Consider the following 24,476-nt stretch of genomic DNA (forward strand, 5'->3'; position numbering starts at 1 on the left):
ATAATATTTTGTGAAAAACACATGTCACTTTAATAAATAATTTACTTACTTTTACTATATAGAAACTTTGAACAGCAATTTGATTCGAAATGCAAGATCTACAAATGAGTTAATATGAATGAGATTGTCTATGAATTTCTGCTAGGGGTTATTTGTACCCATATAAAAACAAAATCATTATTCATTATACAGTGGCAAGACAAAAACTTATTCAACAAAAATTATCTTGCTAAGAAAGATTTTTAACCGTTGTTTCATTCAAAACAAACTTTTTTGTTTCTTCATATCAGTTCTATGCAGGTGAGTAGTACAGGCTAACGGGAAACTCTAATTTATTTATAATAAGCAATAAATAAAGCTAACTATGTAATGTTGTTATGAAACCAATAAGGTATATGTACTTTAACTATTGTTACACATAAGTGCAAATTAAACATTATTTTTACTCTAGTCAATATAAGAGGGTATGGAAGGGGGTCTTTCGTTTCTGTATTCTTTAATTTCTTGGTTCATTTTTCCTGATTCATTAAATTTTTTGCCAAATTTTTGCTATTCCAGCATTTTATTTTCTCTATTCTTCATTGTTTTGTCCTTTTTTTGGGTCCAATTTTCTGGAGATTAAGCTCTTTATACTCTTTTCTATAAACCTCATTCAGACTCTCAGGTTTCCATGGTGAGTGAGAGGTAAAAAAAGTTTGTACTAAAAAAAGCACACTTAGTTATTAATTCAGTTTAAGTACCCAAAGTTACATACACAATTGCTCATCCTTATTAAGTGCATTTTACAACAATAATTTTTTACAGACAAAATTCATAAATGAAGTAGATTTTGAAAATTTCAACTTCCAATGCAGGAAATTATCATATCTCTTGAGATTATATAACAAGCTCTCAGTAAACATTTTCGTTTTTGATTAAAATTAGTCAATATTTGCATCTATTATTTAAAGTTTCATCAAATTCACATCAAGTCGTGAGTTTTTATACATTTACCAAAGTGTTTGGATAGAGGAAAACAAATAGAAACCTTTTATCCTCTTGTTTAGTAGTCATCTAATTCTGATCAATGGTCGTGTTAATTCTGTCATCAATATACTTGGTTATAGTGTGATGGATTTTATGTATATCGGTCAATTAATTAATTTAATTATTGGAGATCAATTGAAGTAGAAGTATTTGGTTGTTTTAAAACCCCTCGACCGTTAATCTTCAGTTACTGAGAGGATATTGCATTCGGTGTATTGGTCCAAATAATTTATTTTTCTTAGAGTCCTTTACCTATGTTTGATAATCAAAAGTAAAATCATAAATTTGTCTTTAGATTTTAGAATTCACTTATCTTTTACTTTTACCATAACAGATTCAATTGTATCTTTACTGTACAATTGTATCTAGTCTTCAGGGTTGAAGACCATTAGTTACTATGGGATAATTTGTATACATGTGATATTCGTATTTTCACAGATTTTTTAGATTTGATATTATTTGTGTCATGCTTCTTTTCATAAACTTTTTATTAAAAGAGTTGAATTGAGAACATTTTAATGATTTCCACCAGTTTGTAATCCCTCAAAGGTTAAGTTGTAATTTTCTTTGTTTGTAAATTGTTTTCAGTTTTCTCCAAACACCTGTCTTTTTTAGCTTTTAATCTGCCTACTCAAGATTCGTTAAGTAAGATACACAAACTTATCTGTTAAAACAAAACTGCTCTTTTAAATTTGGTTACGAACAAGTACTGTGATTATTCTGTACCAAATTCTAATATGATGTGTTCCTTTGGCTTTGTAATTTAATAAATTAATGTTGGAAATCCAATAAAATTTGTTTAAACATGCATATATTGTCAACTGCAGAAAAAAAGATTTTTTCAAATTTGCATGATTTTAGTATATTTCATTAACTTACAACATTTTCAAACTCTCAAATGATGCACATGTTTTTTTATGCACATGTTGTTAACTAATACATTTATCATGACTATGATGTTTTACAATTCGCAATTGACATATTTGACCTAGATACAACAACTTTGATGCTTGCTGTTCAAAACCCATCCCTCTGAAAAAACACATTGACTGTTGTATGCTTGTAAACAAACAAAAGAAGGGAGGTCCCTGGAATAGCCCACACAAACGCTCTACACTTGTACATATCAGGCATAGAAATCACCTTAATTGTCCTAATCAGAATTGAAATAATTGATGCAAGTTATACTTTATTGTAGTTTTAACATGGTTAGGCTTTATATTCATGTTATTTTAGCCATCACTAAAAATGATCACGAATATTATGCCTACCCATGTTAAAACTACAATAAAGTATAGCTTGCAGCAATTATTTTTTAAATTTATTACCTATTATCCATAGTGCTAAACAATTAATGCAGAACCCAGTTAGAATTTTCACACCAAAGATTATTTTTATATGCACATAATTTCTGCTGTACTAAAGATACTTTTTCTAATGAATTTTGAATTTAACAAAACTTTTTTCAAGTATGAGTGATAAATAAAAATATATTTTTTTTTATAAAATTCAGAGTTTAATAAATAAGTTATATATTGATTATGTACTTGTGAATTCTGTTTGATGAAATATTTAAAATCATCCTGTTGACATCAATAACATAAATAACTCTGGAAATATCAAAGTTTGTCTTTGTAAATACTTTAATTAAAGTCTGACATTTAAATATATATAATTTCCAATTGAAAAAGGGCTTTTCTGTCATATAGAGTTAGTTTTGAACATAGATACCTGTATTAACATATTCTATTCATTAAATCATATCAAACTTGAATCCTAACCAATTGGTGGTCGTTGGATTTTAAATCTTTAACATTTCTAATCTTGTAACAGTAATATTGTTTCTGAAAGATATTTTTTTCCATTTTACACCCGTTGATATTTTTACAAATATTTAATTAAATCAGTCGTAAACCATTTGTAAGTCAACAAAAGCGGAATCTATTTGTTCGTAGATTTGCACTAGGCTTGGTATTCGTTGAGTATTTGATTGTTTTATCAATAATTGAAAACCAAATATGATAAAGTGGTGATATTGTATATACCAACAGGGAGAAAAATAAGAATGTATGGAGGTACTAGAATGGTTTGACAAGCAGAAAACTTGTGAAGGGATTAACCTGACCAGTACAGAAAAGGTAGGAATTTTTCTTTTCTCTCTCATCATAAATAAATTAATGTGTTTAGGAAACAATCTCAATCTTATATTGTATGGAAAGATCTTCAATTTAAAAAAAAAACTTTATTCTCATTTAAAGTTTACATGTTTTATTAAAGTTTGTTTTTATGCCCCACCTACAATAGTAGAGGGGCATTATGTTTTCTGGTCTGTGGCTCGTTCGTTCATCCATCTGTGCGTCCGTCTGTCCGTTCAGGTTACAAGTTTTTGGTCAAGGTAGTTTTTGATGAAGCTGAAATCCAATCAACTTGAAACTTAGTACACTTCTTGCTTATGATATGATCTTTCTAATTTTAAAGCCAAATTAGACTTTTGACCCCAATTTCACAGTCCACTGAACATAGAAAATGAAAGTGGGAATTTCAGGTTAAAGTTTTTGGTCAAGGTAGTTTTTGATAAAATTGAAGTCCAATCAACTTGAAACTTAGTACATATGTTCCCTATAGTATAATCTTTCTTATTTTAATGCCAAATTAGATTATTACCCAATTTCACGGTCCATGGAACATGTAAAAGGATAGTGCGAGTGGGCATCCATGTACTTTGGACACATTCTTGTTATTTTCTTAAAACAATATGCTAGAACCATTTTCACTACACATCCTTGTGATATTTTGTCTTCATTGGCAAGTGTGTTTCTATATATTGAAAAGAAGATGAGGTACGATTGTCAATGAAACAACTCTCTAGAAAAGACCACATGAAACAAAATTAACAACTATAGGTCGCTTTATGGCCTTCAACAATGACCAAAGCTGATACCATTCTGTCTGTTTCCAATCTTTAAGATGTCTCTTGAGAGAACCTTACAAATGAATGGTATCTAAACTCACAGATATATTTTTATGAACTGTTAAAACAAACTTGGGTAATAATGGTTAAAGTGAAATTAAAACATGGCAGCTGTGTCCAAAAATAGCAATGAAATAGAGATAGAGGTTACCAATAAATAGTTAAACTCATTAGTAGAAGACAATTTACTGAGGGTAAAGTTTGCCTGCCTTGATGTTCAAGAGACCTGCAGTAGCTCGCCTGTGTCTAACGTGCGACTCCTCGATGAAAAATTTAGGCATGTCAAAAATTGTCTACAAAACACAACACAGGAAAACTTATGACTGGGCAGTATGAACCCCAACACAAACACAAATTTTCAAAGTGATGACTTCAACTTCACCACTTGGAACCCTTGATTTATTACTATCTAACTTAAATATTGAGTTTTTCTGACTGCTATTAATGTAACCCAAACCTCATTGTGGTTGATATCCAGAAGATTTGTCAACTATCCAAAAATCTATATTTGAACCTAATTACAGTGAAACTGGCATAGCTTTGTAAGAAGAACTTTACAAATCGTCATGTATTACTTTCTCAAACATATCACTTCTCATCTTTAAATAGTTGACTTAATATATGATTCTACTCCTTTAGGTTCATTAATCAGGTTAAGGATAATGTTTAAGGAAGACATAAGTTTAAGTTTTTGTCGAGCCTGCGACTTTAGTTGCAGAAAGCTCAACATAGGGATGTGTTCCGGCAGTGACTGTGTTAACTAACTTCTTAAAAGCTTTATATTTTAAAAGATGGAAGACCTGAATGCTTCATACTTTGTATATAGATGTCTTATGTTGCATAGTTTCTGTCAGTCACATCACTGTCCTTGACCTCATTTTCATGGTTTAATGACTACTTAAAAAAAAAATTAAGATTATTTGTAATGTTAATTTCTCTCTTATTATGAGTAATAGGATAACTATATTTGGTATGTACATACCTTGCAAGGTCCTCATGCCTTTCATTTATTTTCATTTAACTTCAAACTCATTTCATGAATCAGTGAACAAGGTTAATTTTTGGTGGTCAAGTACATAATCTCAGATATTATAAGCAATTGGTCTAGTATATTTGGTGTATGGAAGAGGTGTAAGGTGTACATGTCCAACTGGCAGGTGTCATCTGACCTTGACCTCATTTTCATGGTTCAGTGGTTATAGTAAGGGTTTTGTTTTTTGGTCTGTTTTTCTTTTACTGGATGAAATAGTGTACTATATTTGGTATATGGAATGATTGTAAGCTGTTTATGTGTAGTGGGTAGGTGTCATCTGACCTTGACCTTATTTTCATGGTTCAGTGGTCAAAGATAAGTTTTTGATTTTTGTTTTTTTGTCTAACAAAATATGCTATAAGTCAACTATATTTGGTGTACAGAAATATTTTATGATGTACAAGTCAGCCTCAGAAGGGTTTATTTGACTTGACCTCATTTTCACAGTTCATTGCTCAGTGTTAAGTTTTTGTGTTTTGGTCTGTTTTTTTCTGAAACTATAAGCAATAGGTCAACTATATTTGTTGTATGGAAGGATTATAAGCTTTAAATGTCTGTCTGGCAGGTATTATCTGACCTTGACCTCATTTTGGGGGTTAATTAGTTAATGTTGAGTTTTCATGGTTAATTTTGTTTCTTAGATACAATAAGCAATAGTTCAAATATATTTAATTCATAGATTGATAGTAAGGTGTACATGTCTTTCTCATTTGGTTTATCTGATTACAAGGACATTTAATAAAATAGGGAGGAGTTTACCATAGAACCCTATTTTATTTTATTTTCAAATGATTATGACTTCAGAACAGTTAGTGATAGACACATGGGGTCTTCAGTAATGACCAAAGGTACATATGGCCTTCTTCAAGGTATAATGTCAATGGTCACTTATGACCTTCATCTTTGACCTTGAGCATTTTTTTCAATTTACAAAAAAGTCTTCAAATATTGGAGAATCTAAAGAATTGAAAAAGTTATACATGACAAAATATATCGAGAGTCATAATGATAATGTTCAAATATCTAGAAAATGGTGAGATCCCAATTCATAAGGCAGATATATTCCTGTTCTTCATGACAAAATGATATACAAAGTGAGTCCCCAGGGATCATCCTCACCCCTATCACTTGAGAATGTTTGAATATCTTGTAAATGGTCATAACTGCTACCCCTTACACCAAAAATATTCCTGCATGTTTGTTATGTCAAGATAATTTGAACTATATACAGAGTTAGTCCCAAGGAGTCATTTCCACCCTAGTCATTTAAATTTGTTCGAATATCTCGAAATGGTGGATATTCCCACCCCTAAACCATGGATATTCTTGTTTATAAGCAAATATGATTTGAATGATATACATGATAAGCTCCAAGGGGTCACCTGCACCCCTATCATTTAAATATGTTCTTATATCTTATAAATCATGTTACAATCCTCATCCCTTATCCAAATAAATGTTCTGATTATCATGCCAATATAATTTGAATGATATACAGTGTGAGTCCCAAAGTGTCATCTCTATCCCCTGTATTTTGAATCTTGTAAATGGTTATGATCCCCACCCCTATGGCTAAGCCATATAATTTATGCAAGATCTATGAATAATTTGTAGAGTTTGACCTGTTTTGGGAGACTTTGTAGCAGCTTCCTGTTAGTGTTACAATCATTTCTTATTTTAGTTGAATTTTGAATTTATTCATTTATTTCTGTTTTTATCAAATTTATCATGTTTATATCAACAATATTTTGTATGAACCTGAGTTTTTGCAAAAAACATATATTAGATTGACAACTTGATTACAAAAGAACAGATATTTTTTTTTGCAGTTTCTGATGTAATAAACTGCCATTGCAATATTTATTACATTTGCACAAACCAAGTTAGTTTAATATCAACGGATGAAATTGGCAATTAAACTCAGACACAGGGGACAGTCTCACATTGAAGTGAATCAAACTTTAAAATTACTTTTGGCATTTTTCTCTTTTTAAAAGTTCTGCTAACTGTTTTGTTTAGTTGTTCTAAGATTTTTTTAATACCATTTTCTACTGTACATAAACTTTTGCAAAAAATCATAAATAATCAGAGATGGTCCGAAGGTTTTAACTATTAAAATTTTGCAAAGGATTGTTGACACTATTTTGGTATTTTGAAATAGAGATATAAGTTAGGACCAGCAGATTCACTTCAAAGGTCATCTGGAAAGATTTGGAAAACTCTGAATTCTAAGCATTTGAAAAAAATTAATTACTTTTAAAAAAAATTACCCACCAAAACTCTTGATAGAGAAAAAAGATACCAGAGGGAAATTCAAACTAATTAGTTGAAAAATAAACTGACAAGGCCATGGCTGAAAATTAAAAAAAAATTAACAGATAAACAAATGTACACAATACACAACATAGAAAACTAAAGACTGAGCTACACGAACCCCTAGAAAAATTCGGGGTGATCTAAACATAGAGTGGGTTAAAATATTTGAAAACCTTTGAAATAACCTTGGTCACAATACATTAAGGACATAAGTGGAAATCTATATAAAGTTAACAATCTGACAACCACTGCTGTGCTGTAACTGGGTTTTCTTGTTCATCGGTCAAAACTCTTCAGACAGTCAACATTTATCATATTTTTTGTTTGCACTTGCCTTAAGTACTTTTTTTCTGGACAATTATGATGTAAACTGAAAAGGAGTTGATTTTTCACATTTTACCATGCTATAGAAACGGGATAGAAACACTATATTGAAATATTCATTTATAGGTTTTGATTTAAACAATTTTACTTTGCCACTTTGAAGTTCGCTGACCATACTTGAAGTGATAAAGTAGCTTATATTGCTCAAAGTATTCACTGAATTCATTGCCAGTCTTTTACAAAATTTTCTTTTTTTCATTTCTTCTAAAAGTCATATTGATTAAATTATGAACTTATAGCCTTCAGAAGAATCTAATTGAAATTTTTATATGTGAAAGGTACATTCTATTCATACTATTCATGTTCTTGGTTCTAATTATTCATATTCATATCTTTTTATTTTGTATAAAGTAATCAGGCCATTTTTGCAAGGATGATCTTTTATAAAATGTAATGATATGGTTCTTTACAAACTGTGTATCATGGTTTTGGCCTTAGAATGAACTTTTTAATTTTTACTACGTTTTTGTCTGTGTGTATGGCGAAAAAAAGGGGGATCTTTCATGGACTTGTACAATGCTTTTAATTTAACAGCGAAATGTTGGTGTAGAAAACAGCATATTTTTAATGTTTGCTTGATTGTCTAGTTTCTTACAGACATCAAACTTACTTCTTTGCAATTATTAGAGTGTAAGGAAAAGTATAATAATGATAGAAAGTTTATATGAACATTAATTATATTTAGGATGTCTTCATACCTGCTAACTTTTTAAAATGCCCATGGGGGATTTACTTCCCAGATGGTTCTTATAAATGTACAAAACCTTCAAGGGGGCCTTTAAATATATTTTAATGTTGTTTTTTGGCTTCTTCATACTTTTACAAGCCTAAAACCATTGTAAAATTCATAGTTTTGTTTAAAATTGTGTACAAAATTGCTCTTTAAAAATGTCCAGGTATGTGATTTTTCAGTCATGAAAAAAAATTCAAAGCAAAAAACACATTATACTCTTCCTTTGCTTTGGATTCTGCCAAGTGAAAAAGGATTTTATGTCATGTACTATTTGAAAACAGCTGATTCAAACTTGGTGTTAGATATTAAACAACATTTTAAGTGTGAACCATTTACTTTGCATTAAGTTGAATAATGATGACCAGTTAATTTGAACAAGCTTAAAAATAAGATATTGTCGGGAGTTTTTTTTGTTTAAAACCTGTTTGTTTAGAAATATCAATAGATCTTCTATTGTGTTAATTGCAACGTTAATATTGGTGTGTAGGATGATGTGAAGCTGGACCGCTATCAATTTCCTATCAAATAACAATTTTCACTTACGTAGAAACTTTTTTAATATTGAAAAATCATTATTCAAGATAGTTTTTTAATGATTAAACATTGATCCTGATCGTACCGGGTAGAATGTCCGCAATAAATTACTATTCTACAGAGAACAATATCCTGCAGTTCAGTAAAAGCCAATCTAGTTCACTTTTCTATAATATATAATGGCTGATTATAATACTTGTATGAGCAGTATAATAGAAATAAGTTGCTTCATATTGAACATGCAGTGCTCTGTTTTTTTAAACAGAAAAATAACATTTTTTCATTGACAGAGCACTTGAAACTGTTTATGTAAATTGCTATTTAATTCTATATAAAGGCAAACAATAGTTAAATTAATTTCAATAAAGATGATAAAGAAAAGAAATGTGCATATATTTTTCATCAATATAACTAGTATTTTTTCTAAGTAGAAGTGGATGGGGCATATAGAGTTAGCAGTAGTCTTGTTTGCTTCCTTTGTTTCAGATTTGTGATGTAGCAAAACGTGCTGAAAATAGTGTAAACACCAACAATTGATCAATCATTCTGTTCAGAACATCTTGCTATTGGAAAATATATAGATGAATATATTTTGTCTGATCATTTTAAATTGATGATGCTCAAGCTCTTGCAGCCAATAAAACCCTGTTAAGAAGTACAAATAAAATGTTGGTTACAATTTACTTGACTTTAGCTCAGCCATTTGGCCTGGACAATAAGCAGCATATTTACATATTACTTGACTTTGTTTTGGTCCTAAATATGAATATTATATTTGCCACTGAACATTAAGCAACATAATGAAACATATAATGTGTCAATGTGGTTTAAATTTCATCTGGGAAATACTATAAGATTGACATCACTGAGATATGTAGTGTTTAGTGTACAGCATGGACATTATCATACAGAAGATTAAGGAAGACATTTGTTCTTGTAAAAGCTCTAGCCTCTTAGGCTTCCAGGAGTCTTTAATTGAAATATTGAATATAGATAAAAAAAAATAAAAAAATATGGTATGACTGCCAATAAGACAACTCTCCATCCAAGTCAAAATTTGTGTAAACCAGTATATGTCAAAGTATGGCCTTTAACTGTATGACTTGGCTCACACAAGCGTTTAAGGGCCCCAAAAATGACCAGTGGAAAAACATTTAAACAAGAAAATCAACCGTCTAATCTAAATAAAAAAAAAGAGAAACAATTGTGAACCACACCAACAAATGACAACCACTGAACAACAGGTTCAAGACTTGGGACAGGTGCAAACAAATGCAGCAGGCTTTAATGTTTCAACAGGCTCTACCCTAACATAGAATTAGACACACTATAAAATATCAATTGAAATATTGTGTATGTACAATTTGAAAAGTTATCAGATTTCGAAAAAGTAGTTTGTAATACATTCTTTAATATTGAAATATCTTGCCAAGCTTGACTAGAGCAAGGTATAGAAATAATTAGGGGGAAAAGGGGGGGGGGGGTGGAATTTTTAACTTACATATTAAGTGTGTAAGGAGGGAGCCTTAAGTTTAAGGCCTGTGTGTTCATAATGCAACACCCACTGCATTTCAAGATCATTTGCAACAATTAAGTCTTTCAAAGGTCAGTAGGTAATGTGTTGCAAGACAAACTTTTTGCCCCCAATCCATGCAAAATTACCCATTTTGATTAGGCATGAAATATTTGCTACTAGACATGAAAACACAATTAATCAATTAGAATATCAAAATATATGTATTATTGAAAACATTTTTAAAGATTATATTTGATAAGTGTTTGGGGACCTTGGGCGTAATTTGAGATAGATATTTATTAAATGGTTTTGCGTTATCTGTTAAAGACCAGTGTATATATTGTGCTACTGGTGAAAGAATTTTAAACTGTCATTTTATTAAATGTGTTGAAATTTTTTGATAATATATTAGTACTTGATTTTTGTGATTTTTATCTTGTAGTACCCAAATATTTGAAGAGGACCGCTCCTACCTAGAACGATATCAATTTCAAGGGTACACTTTCAATAGAAAGTAGGTATTAATTTAAATATTACTTCAATCTGAGATAAATACCCCTATTTGATCATGATTTTTTTTCACTACTGTGTTTTATTTTAGAAGATAATGATGGACGTGTTGTCATTGTTGATAAATATCGGTATTCAGTACGAATTTCTATATGGAAGCTTGTATATTCTGCTTGAATAGTAATTTAAAATCCTATTTTCGGTTACAGCTTAATTTTGGTTAGACAATGAATTTAGACGAGTTGGTTAAATGGAGTCGACCACAGTTCAGTAAATATATATAAGTATATACCTATATTGTATAGGATTCTTCATAAGTTTTTTAACTTTTATCAGTGACAAACAATGAAGCACAAAAGGACTTTTAATCATTTCTCCTTTCATACGTGTGAGGCTTTTGTGTATTGCAGAAAATGGTAGAAAAAGTAATTACTGCAGTTTGTAATAATGGGACTAATAATAAACAGAAGTTATTACCAGAAGAATAGAAAAGGTTTTGTCTGTTGTCTTTATGGAAAGCTATGGTAAGTCAAATACATATCTTATTTATAAAACAATATTTCAAAGTTCAAATTTATCCTTTTTATAAAACTATAAAGTTCTAAGAAACACATGAAATTAATTTATTTCTATAATTTCTGTAGTTTATATTTAAACATAGATAACTATGGATTCACTTTTTTAGTGGGTACCAATTTTGTGGATTGAGGAAACTTGAAATTTTAGATATTTGATTTTACAAGTTTACTAGAACTATACAAGCCTTCACAATATTTCAACTTTGTCATACCACAAAATCCACAAAAAATGTCCCTCAATCTGAATAAATGAAGGTATATGATATAATAGCTAGCCAATTATAATTATCATTATATTTGCATTTATGTCAGTAAAGAGAAAAAAAATCTTTCAATTCATTTTCGGCAGATGAATTTGTATCCATTTAAGAGAATATACCTTAAATAGAAATTTAGTCACATTTCATATTATATTCCGATATAAAGTCATGTATTTACTATTTTAAAATATTAAATAAACTTATACACACAATATCTTTGTGCATGAAGAAGCTCACTAATTTGGTAATGACTTCTGACATCCAATGCAACACAAAGTGATTTTTTGAACATTTTCCAAATGGAATAATGTAATTTTAAAACATTTTAATAAGGCAAGACAATGGGTTTTCTGTTATTTTAAGATTTTAAGAAGTTATACACTTTTGCTCTTTTCAAGGTAAATTTTCATAAAAAATAAAAAAAACGTATTAAGAGGGGGTTCGGAGGGTTCATGATCCCAAAATTTTGGGCTTAAAAACATGAGATTCCAAGGTCCTGAATTTAAAGGTCCTGTCCCCTCTCTATTAACCTGTTTCTAAGCCTTGTACTTTTTTTAATCCTTGTCAATGTATTATTATTCACTGTTGCAAAATTAAAGTGAAAGTGTCCAACTGTTTACTCTTACAATATGAATCAAGACTGATGTCATTAAGCTTTATATCCAATGTTATATGTATATATATAACTTAGTAAAAAGGATGAAAGGGGAAAAATCAGAGAAGGGCAAATTTTAGAATTGTCATTTTGAGTTTGATTTTTAAATCTTTTTAACTAAGGAAGGACAGTCAACTGATTTAAGTATATGTTAAGTCTTATTCAAAATAGATTAAATTTCATTAATACAAAATAAAAATTGCTCTTCATTTTACATTGCTTATCCTGGTGCCTTTGTTCTTTTACAATACCAATTGCTTAAATTTGTTACCAAATTGCTTTTGAAATCACCTAACTTATCTTAGGTGTAGAGGCACTCATTCACTTGACTCTTTTTTTGCCCAATATAATGTTTGATGCATTGATGTTTAATTTGACATTTTCAATGTTGTAAGATTTAGAATTTTAAAATTTTATTATTAGAACTGGATGTGTTTGTCTGCAATTACATTATGTTGTAATAGCATTCACAGACCACGCATTGTTAGAATGAAGCATTATTTGTTCGGTACTTACAAAATGTACATCATTTTATAAAATATGTATTACAATCCTCACGTCATACAAAATGTGCTACATGTTGACAATACAAACTTAACTTTTGTTTACTATCCTCTTCAATACTAAAAGCCATGAATTTTATATTGAATTTCTGAAATATCTGATTATTTATTAAAAAAACACATATGCTCGAACAAAAGTATTTGGAGAGTTAAAGTATTGTTACAATTTGATATATGAACAGCGACAAATAGAAATTGATGTTATGCAAAGGAAAACCATCTTTCAACTTGTTAGTGTTGAAAAAATCTCTGCAATTAGTCTGTAACAGTTTAATAATTGAATTTGATAGCTAGAAGAACCCTACAAAATAGAACAAACTCATCGAGAAGACTTTTCTTTTGCAATTTATTGTTCCAAAATCAATCAAAGTCTTTTACAGGTATGATGTACATGTAGAAGTACACTTGCATAAGGTTGATTTCTATCCGCCACAGCTTTCATTCTAAATATAACATATATTATGGTAAATTGGTCTCCAATTTGATGGGGAGAGTAAGCTTGATGCAGGGAATATATCCAAGTCAAAATTACTGTATGTGTCTAGTGTATCCCAAACTGTCTAACCGACAAAATGTCAGACAAAAAATCATTCTGTCAGACAGAACTTTTACAATTTTTTAGTTGAATATATAGTAGAAAAGTTCAAATTATATAAAGTAGAAAAGTTCAAATTAATTTTTTTTCGGTCAGACAAACTCTTATAAAGTTTTGGTCAGACAAACTCTTATAAAGTTTCTGTCAGACAAACTCTAAAATAGTTTGGCACAGACTGTGTAGGATACATTTTTGTATTCATAAAATTAAGATTCCATTTATTATTTTAATGATTCCAATTTTGACTAAGCATATTTTGTTTAAGAAGTTGAATGTCTTGACTCTTATTATATATTTTATTTGATTTAACGATTTTATTGATTGGGATCATATAAACTGATCACACCTTAGATAAACTATTTTATTTTGTGTCCTATTTAATTGTATATTGTTTATTTCACCTTGATGACCTGAGTGATAAATAATTTGAAAAGAATTGACTTGGAGGAATACAAAAATTGACTTGTATTTAATACCATTTAATATAATAATGTTTTTCTTTGACATGACATTTTATAGCGTGTCATGAAAGATCTATAATAAAGTGTTGATAATAACTTCTCCGTAGTTACCTTGACCAATTAGACAAATGTCTTTAGTCTCCGTAGTTACCTTGACCAATTAGACAAATGTCTTTAGTCTCCGTAGTTACCTTGACCAATTAGACAAATGTCTTTAGTCTCCGTAGTTACCTTGACCAATTAGACAAATGTCTTTAGTCTCCGTAGTTACCTTGACCAATTAGACAAATGTCTTTAGTCTCCGTAGTTACCTTGACCAATTAGACAAATGTCTTTAGTCTCCGTAGTTACCTTGACCAATTAGACAAATGTCTTTAGTGTCCGTAGTTACCTTGACCAATTAGACAAATGTCTTTAGTGTCCGTAGTTACCTTGACCAATTAGACAAATGTCTTTAGTGTATTCTTTGGCATTTGAATGAAATATTTAAATAGTTAATCATTGTTTAGAAATGAAAAAGAAAACATATTAGGTTAATGATATTTAGTTAAAAATTTTGTTGTTCTTGAATGTCTAAAAATAATGATGTTCTTCATGCTCGAGACCATATGAACAGTATTCTATGCATTCTATTTTCTGTCATTGTCTTTTTTGGAAAAAAATATCTATCCCTAGTTTCCTCTGTAAGCCCCCCCCCTTCCAAAAAAAAAAACCCAATGACCCTGTCTAAGTGAAACTAAGGGGTAAGATACCAGTTTTGTTGATTATCTGGAAAATGGCATAGAAAAAAATCTGACGCGGCAAAAATTGGTTAGAATTTTTAAATCGACCTTGTCCTCTTGTCTGCCTATGTTTAAACTATCTGACAACTTTTTATAGGAGTTATTGCCCTTAAATTATAAATTTTACTAAATTCTTTTACTCTTTGCTCTTATCTTGAAAACTATTATGGAGATAACTTTAAAAGTTGTAATAATGATTAGCTAAACAAAATGAACAAAAAAACGATTTAGTCATGAAATATAGTTTAGTCTCAAACATTGTAGACTAAAATATATTCCATGACTAAAATCTTTTTTTAAGTTTTACCCTTGTCCGTCTGTCTGTATGTATGTCCCAAAATTGGGAGTGTTAAAGTATTGTTTCAATATCCAGATTTGCAGCATAAATATGCTCTTTCATTTGTCTTTAGAGCATCTAGTTTTTAGTTTCATATAGACATTCTAAAAGTTTCAAACAAATTGCACTTTATTAGGATCATTTTAATACTAATATCAATAATTCATGAATCCATATTATACGAATTCTTACTTCCATGTTTTCATTCATAATCAATTAATGGAACAAATTTATGACGTGGAGTGAAATTTCAATTAAAACAAACTTGAAACGAATACTGTTATTTGTGAATGAATGAAAATATTTTTTTAATTGTAAATGCTCAAAAGAGTCCTTTGACATTGTAAGCATCAAATTACTGAAATGCTGAGACTGCTATAGTATGCATTATAGGTGACTGAATTACCTATTCTTTTTTTGAAGTGATAATAGATACAGTCCTGTGTGCTGAATAGTTAAAAGAAAGGCTTCTGTCTAAAATATGCTTTTGAAAATCCAATTATATATGTGCATGCAATTATCAGTAGAAATAAGAATAATGCATTTAATTGCTTTTTGAATTATGAAAAATGGAGTTAATTGCCTTTTCTCTATTTTTGATAGCTTTGTCAATATCTACGTAATTAAATTTTATTTGTTTAGTCCTATTTCATCGTTTTAGCTGTTTAATACCAATTGTATGATAATCAGTTTATTTTTGTCACTGAATATGTTCGTATAAAATTGCATAACCAACTTTTAGAATTTACATTCTGGAATATTTTGGATGCATTGGGCTATATTGTTTCATTTAAGAACTTGCATATGAACTCTTTTAATGTTAAGTATTGTAATACATGTTGTTGTATGATTAAAAATGGACCATTAGCCTCAGACATTATGCAAACTTTTTGTATATTCAGACTACAAGTATGATTTGTGAAAACTGCTTGACTAGCCAGCCTGACAGACTGTCATACAATTCTTGAATTGGATATTGGTTGTGTAGCCTCTTTTTCACAAAATATTACGGACCCTACAATTTTTTTTCCTAGCAGGGCCATGAGCTTATGGTTAGTAGAAAAGACTGTATGTAGCTTGTAGGCTTTATAAAAAAGTCATCAACACTTAATTAGTGCCCACTGAATGGCACTATAGTTTGTCTGTCCATGTCTGTTTTGTGTCCACTCTATATCTTGAAAACCATTTACTTATGATTTAAAAGTAATACTTGACATTTATATTAATTAACACCAGAGGGTGTGTCATAATGTATGTACATCTTCCTAGGTCAAAGGTCATGAACTTTGGTTTTAGTTGACAACCCTATGTCCTATGGTAAAGATTGTGTCCACTCTATATCTTGAGAACAGTTTGTATTTCAAAGTTGACATGTATATAAACCAACACCAAAGGGTGTGTAATAACTTATGCACAACTTCCTAGGTCAAAGATCAAGGTCAGAAACTTTGGTTTCAGTTGACAACCCCATTTCTTATGGTAAAGATACAAATTTTTACCACACATTATTCAGTGGAGCCCACAGAGATGCCTCCCATATCAATGATATCTAGTTTCAAATGTTTGTTTGTGTAGAAGAATATTCTTATTTGAACATTATATCATGCACCTTATGTTGTAGGCATTGCCTGAAAAATACATGTGAAAGTATATATGAAACACCGTTTTGTTTTCTTTGTTTTCAAAACAAATTCCAAAGAAAGTTGTTCAAACCCTGGATATGTTAAGTTTTGATAATCAATAAGACTTTAATACTTGTGAGTGGTCTGATTATTTTACATAAATATTTAAAAGATACCAATTAAATACTCAATAAACATAAAATTTAATGCATAAATTATTATTTATATGGTATACATTTAATGAAGCATGAGCATTTTAAAAGATAGGACACATATGACCCTAAAAAAAATAATGAGATGATTTATTTATGTAGGACAATAAATAAAACTTAGATATTGAAAATGTTAATGTTTATCTTGTATCAGAATATGCAGACTAATTTGAAGATATTAAGGATTATTGGGTTAGTGATTGTCTCTTAATTTTAGATTACAACCAAGGTAGCTACTGTCAATTAAAAATAGAAATGTTTTGATAAAATTTGAAAGTTTATCAACTTCCATTGATTATTGCTTTCTTCACACCCAGTTGCAAATATTTCATAAATATTCAGGACATAATTCTATACACTGGACCAATTTTGACATGGACAGTCCCCAGTATAGGAAATTATATAAAACATGGTAGAAACCTTAAGAAATCTGCCAATTATATTCAGACGCTGATCTAGAGGGGGGTTCAAGGGGTTGGAACCCCCCTATTTTTTGGACAATCAATGCATTTGAATGGGGACATGTAATTGGAACCCCCCCTCTGTCTGGGTTAGGACCCCCCCCCCCCCTTTTTTTTTAAATGGCTGGATCCGCCCCTGATATTGTTCAGTATAATTTTCAGGGCACTTCCATGCAATATTTTGTCCAACAAGAAAGAAATTTGAAAAGATAATCTCAATATAATACATTTGCTAAGAGATGGTTTTGTTACCTAAATATTTGAGTATTGGCAATGCAGTAACTATTTTGAGATATGATATTTAATTATCAAAGACTAGTCTCAATAGCTTTATTATTTGAGAATCTCATATATAATTCTTTCATCTAGGTTGGCAGTCTTGGATAAACTGCCTTTATTTTTAAGTAAAACCTCAGTGGCGGATTCAGGGGGTGGGTTCTGGGGTTGGAACCCCACTTTTTTTTGACGATTGTTACATTTGAATGGACATATAGATGGAAAGTTGATATCCACTACTGTTTTATTCAAAGGTCAAAATATATTAAGGGCTGTGTTTGCGGTAAATGATAAACCAAATTAATATGGGTTTAAATTTTCCTCATTACCTCCTTCATTGCTGTATAAAAAAAAACTAAAACACAAACTTTTTCAAAGCACATAACTTAAGATGCAAGATTTTTTTATTTGAAGATCTTTAAGAAAGTTTTGATTGATAACAGTACAGCAATACAAATTAATTTGAAATTTAATTTGATAATCATTTTGTAGATGTACTATATATGCAAGACATAGAAAAGATCATTTATATATCATTTATCATTCCTATTTAAACAAGGCTAACCTAATTACTGTTTTCAATATATATTATTGTTATAAATGAACACAGTGAAGTGGGGGTCTTTTTTCAGATAGGACAGTTTATTTTAACTTTAATAAGAAAATCCTAGGTACAAAAGACGAGAATTAAGTACCTATTGATGGTAACATAAATTAATTAACAGGTTGAAAGAAGGTGAAAATCTACTTTGTCAACAGATATAATGACATTCCATGGTCCCCTAACTCTGACATTTTATTGGATATAACTAAAGTATAGATAACCAGACTTGTTCAACACCTATCATTTTAAAGTTCAATATTATTAATGTGTATTGGTTTATCCTATTAGAATATGAACGTGTTCTGTAAAATAATACCTTATGACATAGTTTTCATTTAAAAGTTAATACATGTACTCCTTTTGGCCTTTTGTATGATAGGAAAATTCTAATAGTAGTAAGATAAAAAAAAGTTAAAAAGTTTAAGTGTCCTTAAATGTCAGATGTAAATCAATCATAGGTGTGTTGGATTCCTCTTTGTCTGGTACATGCTGCATTTTTTTTCTCTCACAATTTTAGTTAATAGTTGTGGAGTTAGTTATATAAGAATAAGGATGGATGCTGCTCCTAAGAATATATTTTTTAAAGTACAATTGCCATATATGAAGATAAATTTAATACTTTTTTTTAAACAATGCCCTACTTTGAGTCTTTTCTGGAAAGAAAAATGTTTTCTTTATAAAGGGAATTTCAAAAGAATTTTACATTTATTCAAATGGAATGTGCATGTATTTAATGAAATTTTATTTGATTACTTTAACAAAACCACTTTTGAAATTAGAAATGTTTTTAAATAAAAGAAAGATGTGATGTAAAATCTTAAAGGTATTTGAATTTACGTTCCATGGTCCTTCTTTGTTTCTTACTCACCATATAGTCTTACAGATAACTTAAAATGCTAAAGAAAAATCTCTATTAAAATTTTATGTGGGAAGGGAAGTAACTCTAAATTTACTTTTATTTGGTGCACTTGATTGTAAATATGTAATACAGGTTTATTTAATTGATTATTTATTTGATTTGTTTATTCAGTAAGATAACTTTGTGACCCTGTCAATGTCTGTTGGATATAAATTGGTAGAGCTTGATACCTACAAATCTAAAATGGATTAAAACAGGGATTGGTTGTATGTTAAAATGAAGAGTAATCGATTTTGAAAAAATGTGGGATTTGGAAAGAGGAAATTTAGTGATAGATCATGATTTTTTTGGTTCTTATCTTAATCCATGATCAAGATTTTTCATCATGACTTTGGGGTTTAAACTGTTTCAATTTCAACCTTAAAGATATTAAAAGTATTTGAGAAGTGCTAAACAACTTTTTACTGGCCATCTACAGTTTTTATGAAATGATAGTAATTTAAGAAAGAATAAAATCATTTAGTGTGTTTCTTATTCTCTTATTCTCGCTAGAGAAGGCATTCTTTGCCCATGAAAATTTGTCTTTTTTTAAAGTGGCTGAGTACTGTTTTAAGGGATTTTTTTTCATCAAATATTGGAGTGTCAATGAATTTACAGCACAAGTAGTACATGATTTAATGAATTACACAACCATTTTCGGTCACCTCAAAATATACCATATGCTTCTGTGATATGGGTAATGAATTTTCAGTAGCATTCTAGAAAAACTATGTTGAGATATCATCTATAAATGTTTATAATATTTCAAACAAATGCACCACTGAATGACCTACATTGCATTCTTGAGCAACTTTTTTATTTCACCAAAAAATTAGTATACTGTTAATAACAGAAATCATCAGTTGTGAATAGTAATTTTTTTTTTTTTTATTAAGTTCTTGAGTATTTAGATAATCATGATCTCAATAGTATGCTTTGCTGGTTCTTGAATAAGTTATTCTTTTAATTCCAAGCTATAGGTTTTTCACAAAGATCTTGAACTGGACATATATGCCTGAAATGCACAAATAAACAATCATTAACAGTCATTACCAGTAGTCATATTGTTCCTTTGCTTTTTGTCAAGCCTTTGACTTTAGTTGAAAAAGCGAGACATAGCAATGATCAATCCTACATTCCGTATGCGAAACTTTGTGGTTAAAGTTTTGGAAATTTTAGTAAATTTCTTAAAGTTGAGTTAAAACTATCCTGGATTTCTATCAAACTTGGCAGAAGCTTGTTCATGATCATAAGATAGTATCCAGAAGTTAATTTTGCAAAAATAAAATTAGTTTTTTTCCCGTATTTTACTTATAAATGAACAAATTATTTTTCCAGGAAACATTGCATTCACTCAGTGGTTAAAATTTTAGAATTTTAATACCTTTCTTATACTGTCCTTGATTTGTACACTGGGTTCTGTGGAAACCTTACAATTTTTTTGTTTTGTCAATGTTAGGCAATTTGGATATTATAGTGTTGGTTATGTTATGAACTTTCTTCCAATTATTTATTCAACGAAATTGAAACCAAAAATTTACCGATACTAAGTTCAAAACTTGCAAGTCACCATATCACATCAGGCTTATATTTTACCATTTGAAATTTTAACAACTATTTTAAAGCCTGATACAAGCTGATGTTAAATATTGAAAGAAATCAGTTATAGCTGTTTTATTGTACAAAGTTGATTTATATATGTCCAATAAAGGGAAACTTATATTGGGGACACTTCTAAAGAGTTTTTGTATGATTGTATGGTTATGCATATTTATTATACAGTTTGAATTCAAGTTTTAACATAGTATATAATTTTTGGAACCTTTCCATATTATTTTACAAATATCAGAATGGATTAAATCTTACAAAAATCAAATAGATAAAATGTTAATCTTTGTCATACATGTCTTATAAATATATAGTAGAGTCAGAAAAGGACAATACTAGGGTCGGCATAATATAAAAATGTTGAAAAATCAAGTGACGTATTGAAATTACAAGAGCATAAGCAAAACAAATATTCGCACAGAAAAATTAGTACCTGTATTGACTGTAAAAACAAACATGAGTAGAATTTATGGTAGTCTTCAAATCTTGTAAAATATGAACACTTAAGTTTACTGTTGAAAACAGTCTAGCAACTGTGAAGAACAGCAAATAGAACATTTCTGTATTTGATATATTTCCTAGCATTTTGTATTTCACAATATTTTTGTTCCATGGACGATCACACACCCCCCTTTTTCAAACTGTTGAAAGAGAGAAGAATGGGACATCAGAAATAATAAAAATAATTGAAATGTTACTTAAACTTACTATACCCTAAAAGATGCACATAAACAAAACCAAAAACTCAACAACTTCTAGTTAAGGGGGCCAATTATGATTCTTTCTGGTAAAAAAAACCCCAGAAATATGACTTATTAAAAGGGATGACATCTACTGGGTGTGTCATAAAGCACATTATCGCTATTTTAACGAAATTTTCCTTTGATCTTGCTGACTGATAATTTCCTTTTATTTCACTTTCACCATTAAGACTCAAGCGAGAAAATGAATCTTCTTGAGATGATCAACGACAATCTATAATTATCTGCTGTACAAATTATGAAGATGAATATAAGAATTAGAAGATGTGTTAGAATTGCCAATGAGAAAATTATCCAGCAGAGATCAAAGAACAAAATATGAACAAAACAATAGGGCACAGTGTACAGCTTAATATCAGCAATTAGTAAAAAGCATAGCCAATAATTTCTATAAAAGAATGACAAAATGTGAAAATTCAAAAGAAAAAAAATACATGTAGTCTAATTTATACTAAAAACAACAGACAGCAAATATATAAGACAGACAGCAAATATATAAGACAGACAGCAACCAGCAACAACCTATGAATAACAGGCTTCTAACTAAGGAAATATTTTTTTCTCCAACAGTTGAAAGGGGAAATAAGATTTTTCATTTAAAAACACTAGTTCCGTAGTTACTTAATATTTGTGGTAACAAAACAAACAAAAAAGCAAAATCGACTTCCCATATGTAAAATATTTACATTTAAACAAGATTCTAATTATATTTAAGTTAATTGATACTGAGTATCTATACCTATCACTTAAATCAGAGCAAGTATACATAAGTACACAAATTAATTTTCTTAAGTTCTACTTTAAGAAGCGGTATTGTATGTTTAATTTTACGTCTTTGATTATTTTCAGGTATAAATTGCAGTACTAATGGGACCAAGCTATTGAACAAGAAAAATTGAGTAAACAGTTCTATCAATATTAACACAAATGATATTTAAAGTACCAACGTTGGTCGTACCAAGGCGAAATAAATCAGTAGTAGAATTAATAGAAATATAAAAGTTGACATTAATGATATGATATAGTTGACATGAAAAGAAAGATCATCCCATTATACAAAATAGGGGTGCCATACCATGGCTGAAACTATCAATTGGACTATAGAAATACCCGTGTTTACCTTGGCAGTCATTGGACTGCTAGTTAACCTGACTTCACTCTTTTACAAATTGGTTCGGTCCTTTTTATTACCAAAGTTGTGGAAGTATTCATTAGTATCTTTGGATGCCGCTCATATTTTTTTGGGTGTAGGATTAGTTTTACATTTAATTTATAAAATAACAAATATAGAAATTATTTGTAAATCAATATCATTTTTCTTACAGTTTGGATTGTTCGATTGTGTTAGCGGGTATTTAATTGCGGGAGTTATTTTATTAGGTATATACAATCCAGGAAAGTCGTCTAACTTATCATCATTTCATCGCAATGTCTTTCTGGTTATATTTATACCACAGAAAATCGTATCAATTATTTTGTCATTATTACCACTCACTCCAGTGTCGTTTTTTAATTTTACCTCGGTGAATGCAATATCTTGTTTAAATATCGAACAAAAAGGAGAAAAAGCTTTTTCTTACGGACTTTTATTGGTGTGTATTTGTTGGATTGTAATTCTTTTCGCACTTATTTGTTGTATTATTAGTGCCGTCAAATTGTGGAAAGGATTTAGTAACAGAATTCACTCAGCTTCACCTAACGTTTGGCAAGCACAGCTCGTTAGCCAAGGAAGACAAATTCAGAAAATTTTAATTATTGAAATATTTGTTTGGATTATTACTTTATTAGTCTTAACGGTAATCAATTATAAGAATACAAGCAAGTCATTGAGTGCAAGTGCGGCAGCATTGATATTATTGGACATAGCTACGATAATTCATGGAGTTCTGACAAACATTGGAAACAGTATGTGGAGTATATGTTGTTGTACTTCGTCACAGACAATAGAAGAAACTCATCGGAAACTTAAACAACTTGAACTTGTCAGACTTGAGGTTAGTAAAACATGACAATTATATTATAAAAAATCATGTATGTACGTATTAAAATACACATGGAAAACTTTCAGTGTATGAAAAATACAACATGAAAAGGCATTAAACTAAATATTAAGTTATTTGCCACTCAAAGTCCTTTACATGAAGTTTTGAAACAAATGGGGAAGAAAAAAAAATTCTGGTTTGAAATAAAACATTTATGCTTGCAATGTACAATCAATAAAAGAATATATGACCCGGGAAAAAAGTGGTACAAAAGTATTTTTTTAAGTGCTCAACTCATACATACTAACCAAATCTATAAAAAAAATGAAGACTTTAGTTTTGACTTTGTCAAATGAAACTTGAAAAAGTCATATGTTGTCACAATCAAAGTTTCTATTGATTGGGCTAAAAAAGAAGGGGGAGGTATTCTGAGTAAAGTGGCTACAATTAATAAAATGATCACATAGCTATTTTACTATATCTTCTGTGTGTTCCATTTTGAGGACAAAACATGCTTTGAAAAAGATACAAATCCAAGATAATCTGATAGAGATGACATATTCCTTGGTAATAGTTCAGATATATATAAGTGCCATTCTTATTCATAGTACATATTTTTTTAATCTTTTGATTAGATAGGCATCTAATGTACTAACAGTGTCTAGTACATTTTATCTAAGCAAATGCTTATGAAATAGTAAATTTAACTCATTAAACTGAAATTGTATTGAAGAAATGATCATATTCAAATACAATAAAAAGTCTGTACCATATTTGAATTAATAAAAATCTTTTCCT

General features: G+C 29.6%; 1 protein-coding gene across 2 annotated transcripts in view; it reads left to right on the forward strand.

Annotated features, from left to right (window-relative positions):
• Positions 1-2,810: 2,810 nt before the first annotated feature.
• Positions 2,811-24,476, forward strand: part of LOC134711424 (uncharacterized) — a 42,595-nt gene continuing 20,929 nt past the window's right edge. For both annotated transcript variants that reach the window (XM_063571991.1, XM_063571992.1), the window contains exons 1-4: positions 2,811-3,164; positions 10,956-11,027; positions 11,434-11,547; positions 22,546-23,690. In XM_063571991.1, coding sequence (XP_063428061.1) covers positions 22,773-23,690 — 918 coding nt within the window. In that variant the 5' untranslated portion in view covers positions 2,811-3,164; positions 10,956-11,027; positions 11,434-11,547; positions 22,546-22,772. The remainder of the gene's footprint in view (positions 3,165-10,955; positions 11,028-11,433; positions 11,548-22,545; positions 23,691-24,476) is intronic.

Source organism: Mytilus trossulus, chromosome 3 (genome assembly GCF_036588685.1).
Source record: "Mytilus trossulus isolate FHL-02 chromosome 3, PNRI_Mtr1.1.1.hap1, whole genome shotgun sequence".
Classification (NCBI taxonomy): Eukaryota; Metazoa; Mollusca; class Bivalvia; order Mytilida; family Mytilidae; genus Mytilus; species Mytilus trossulus.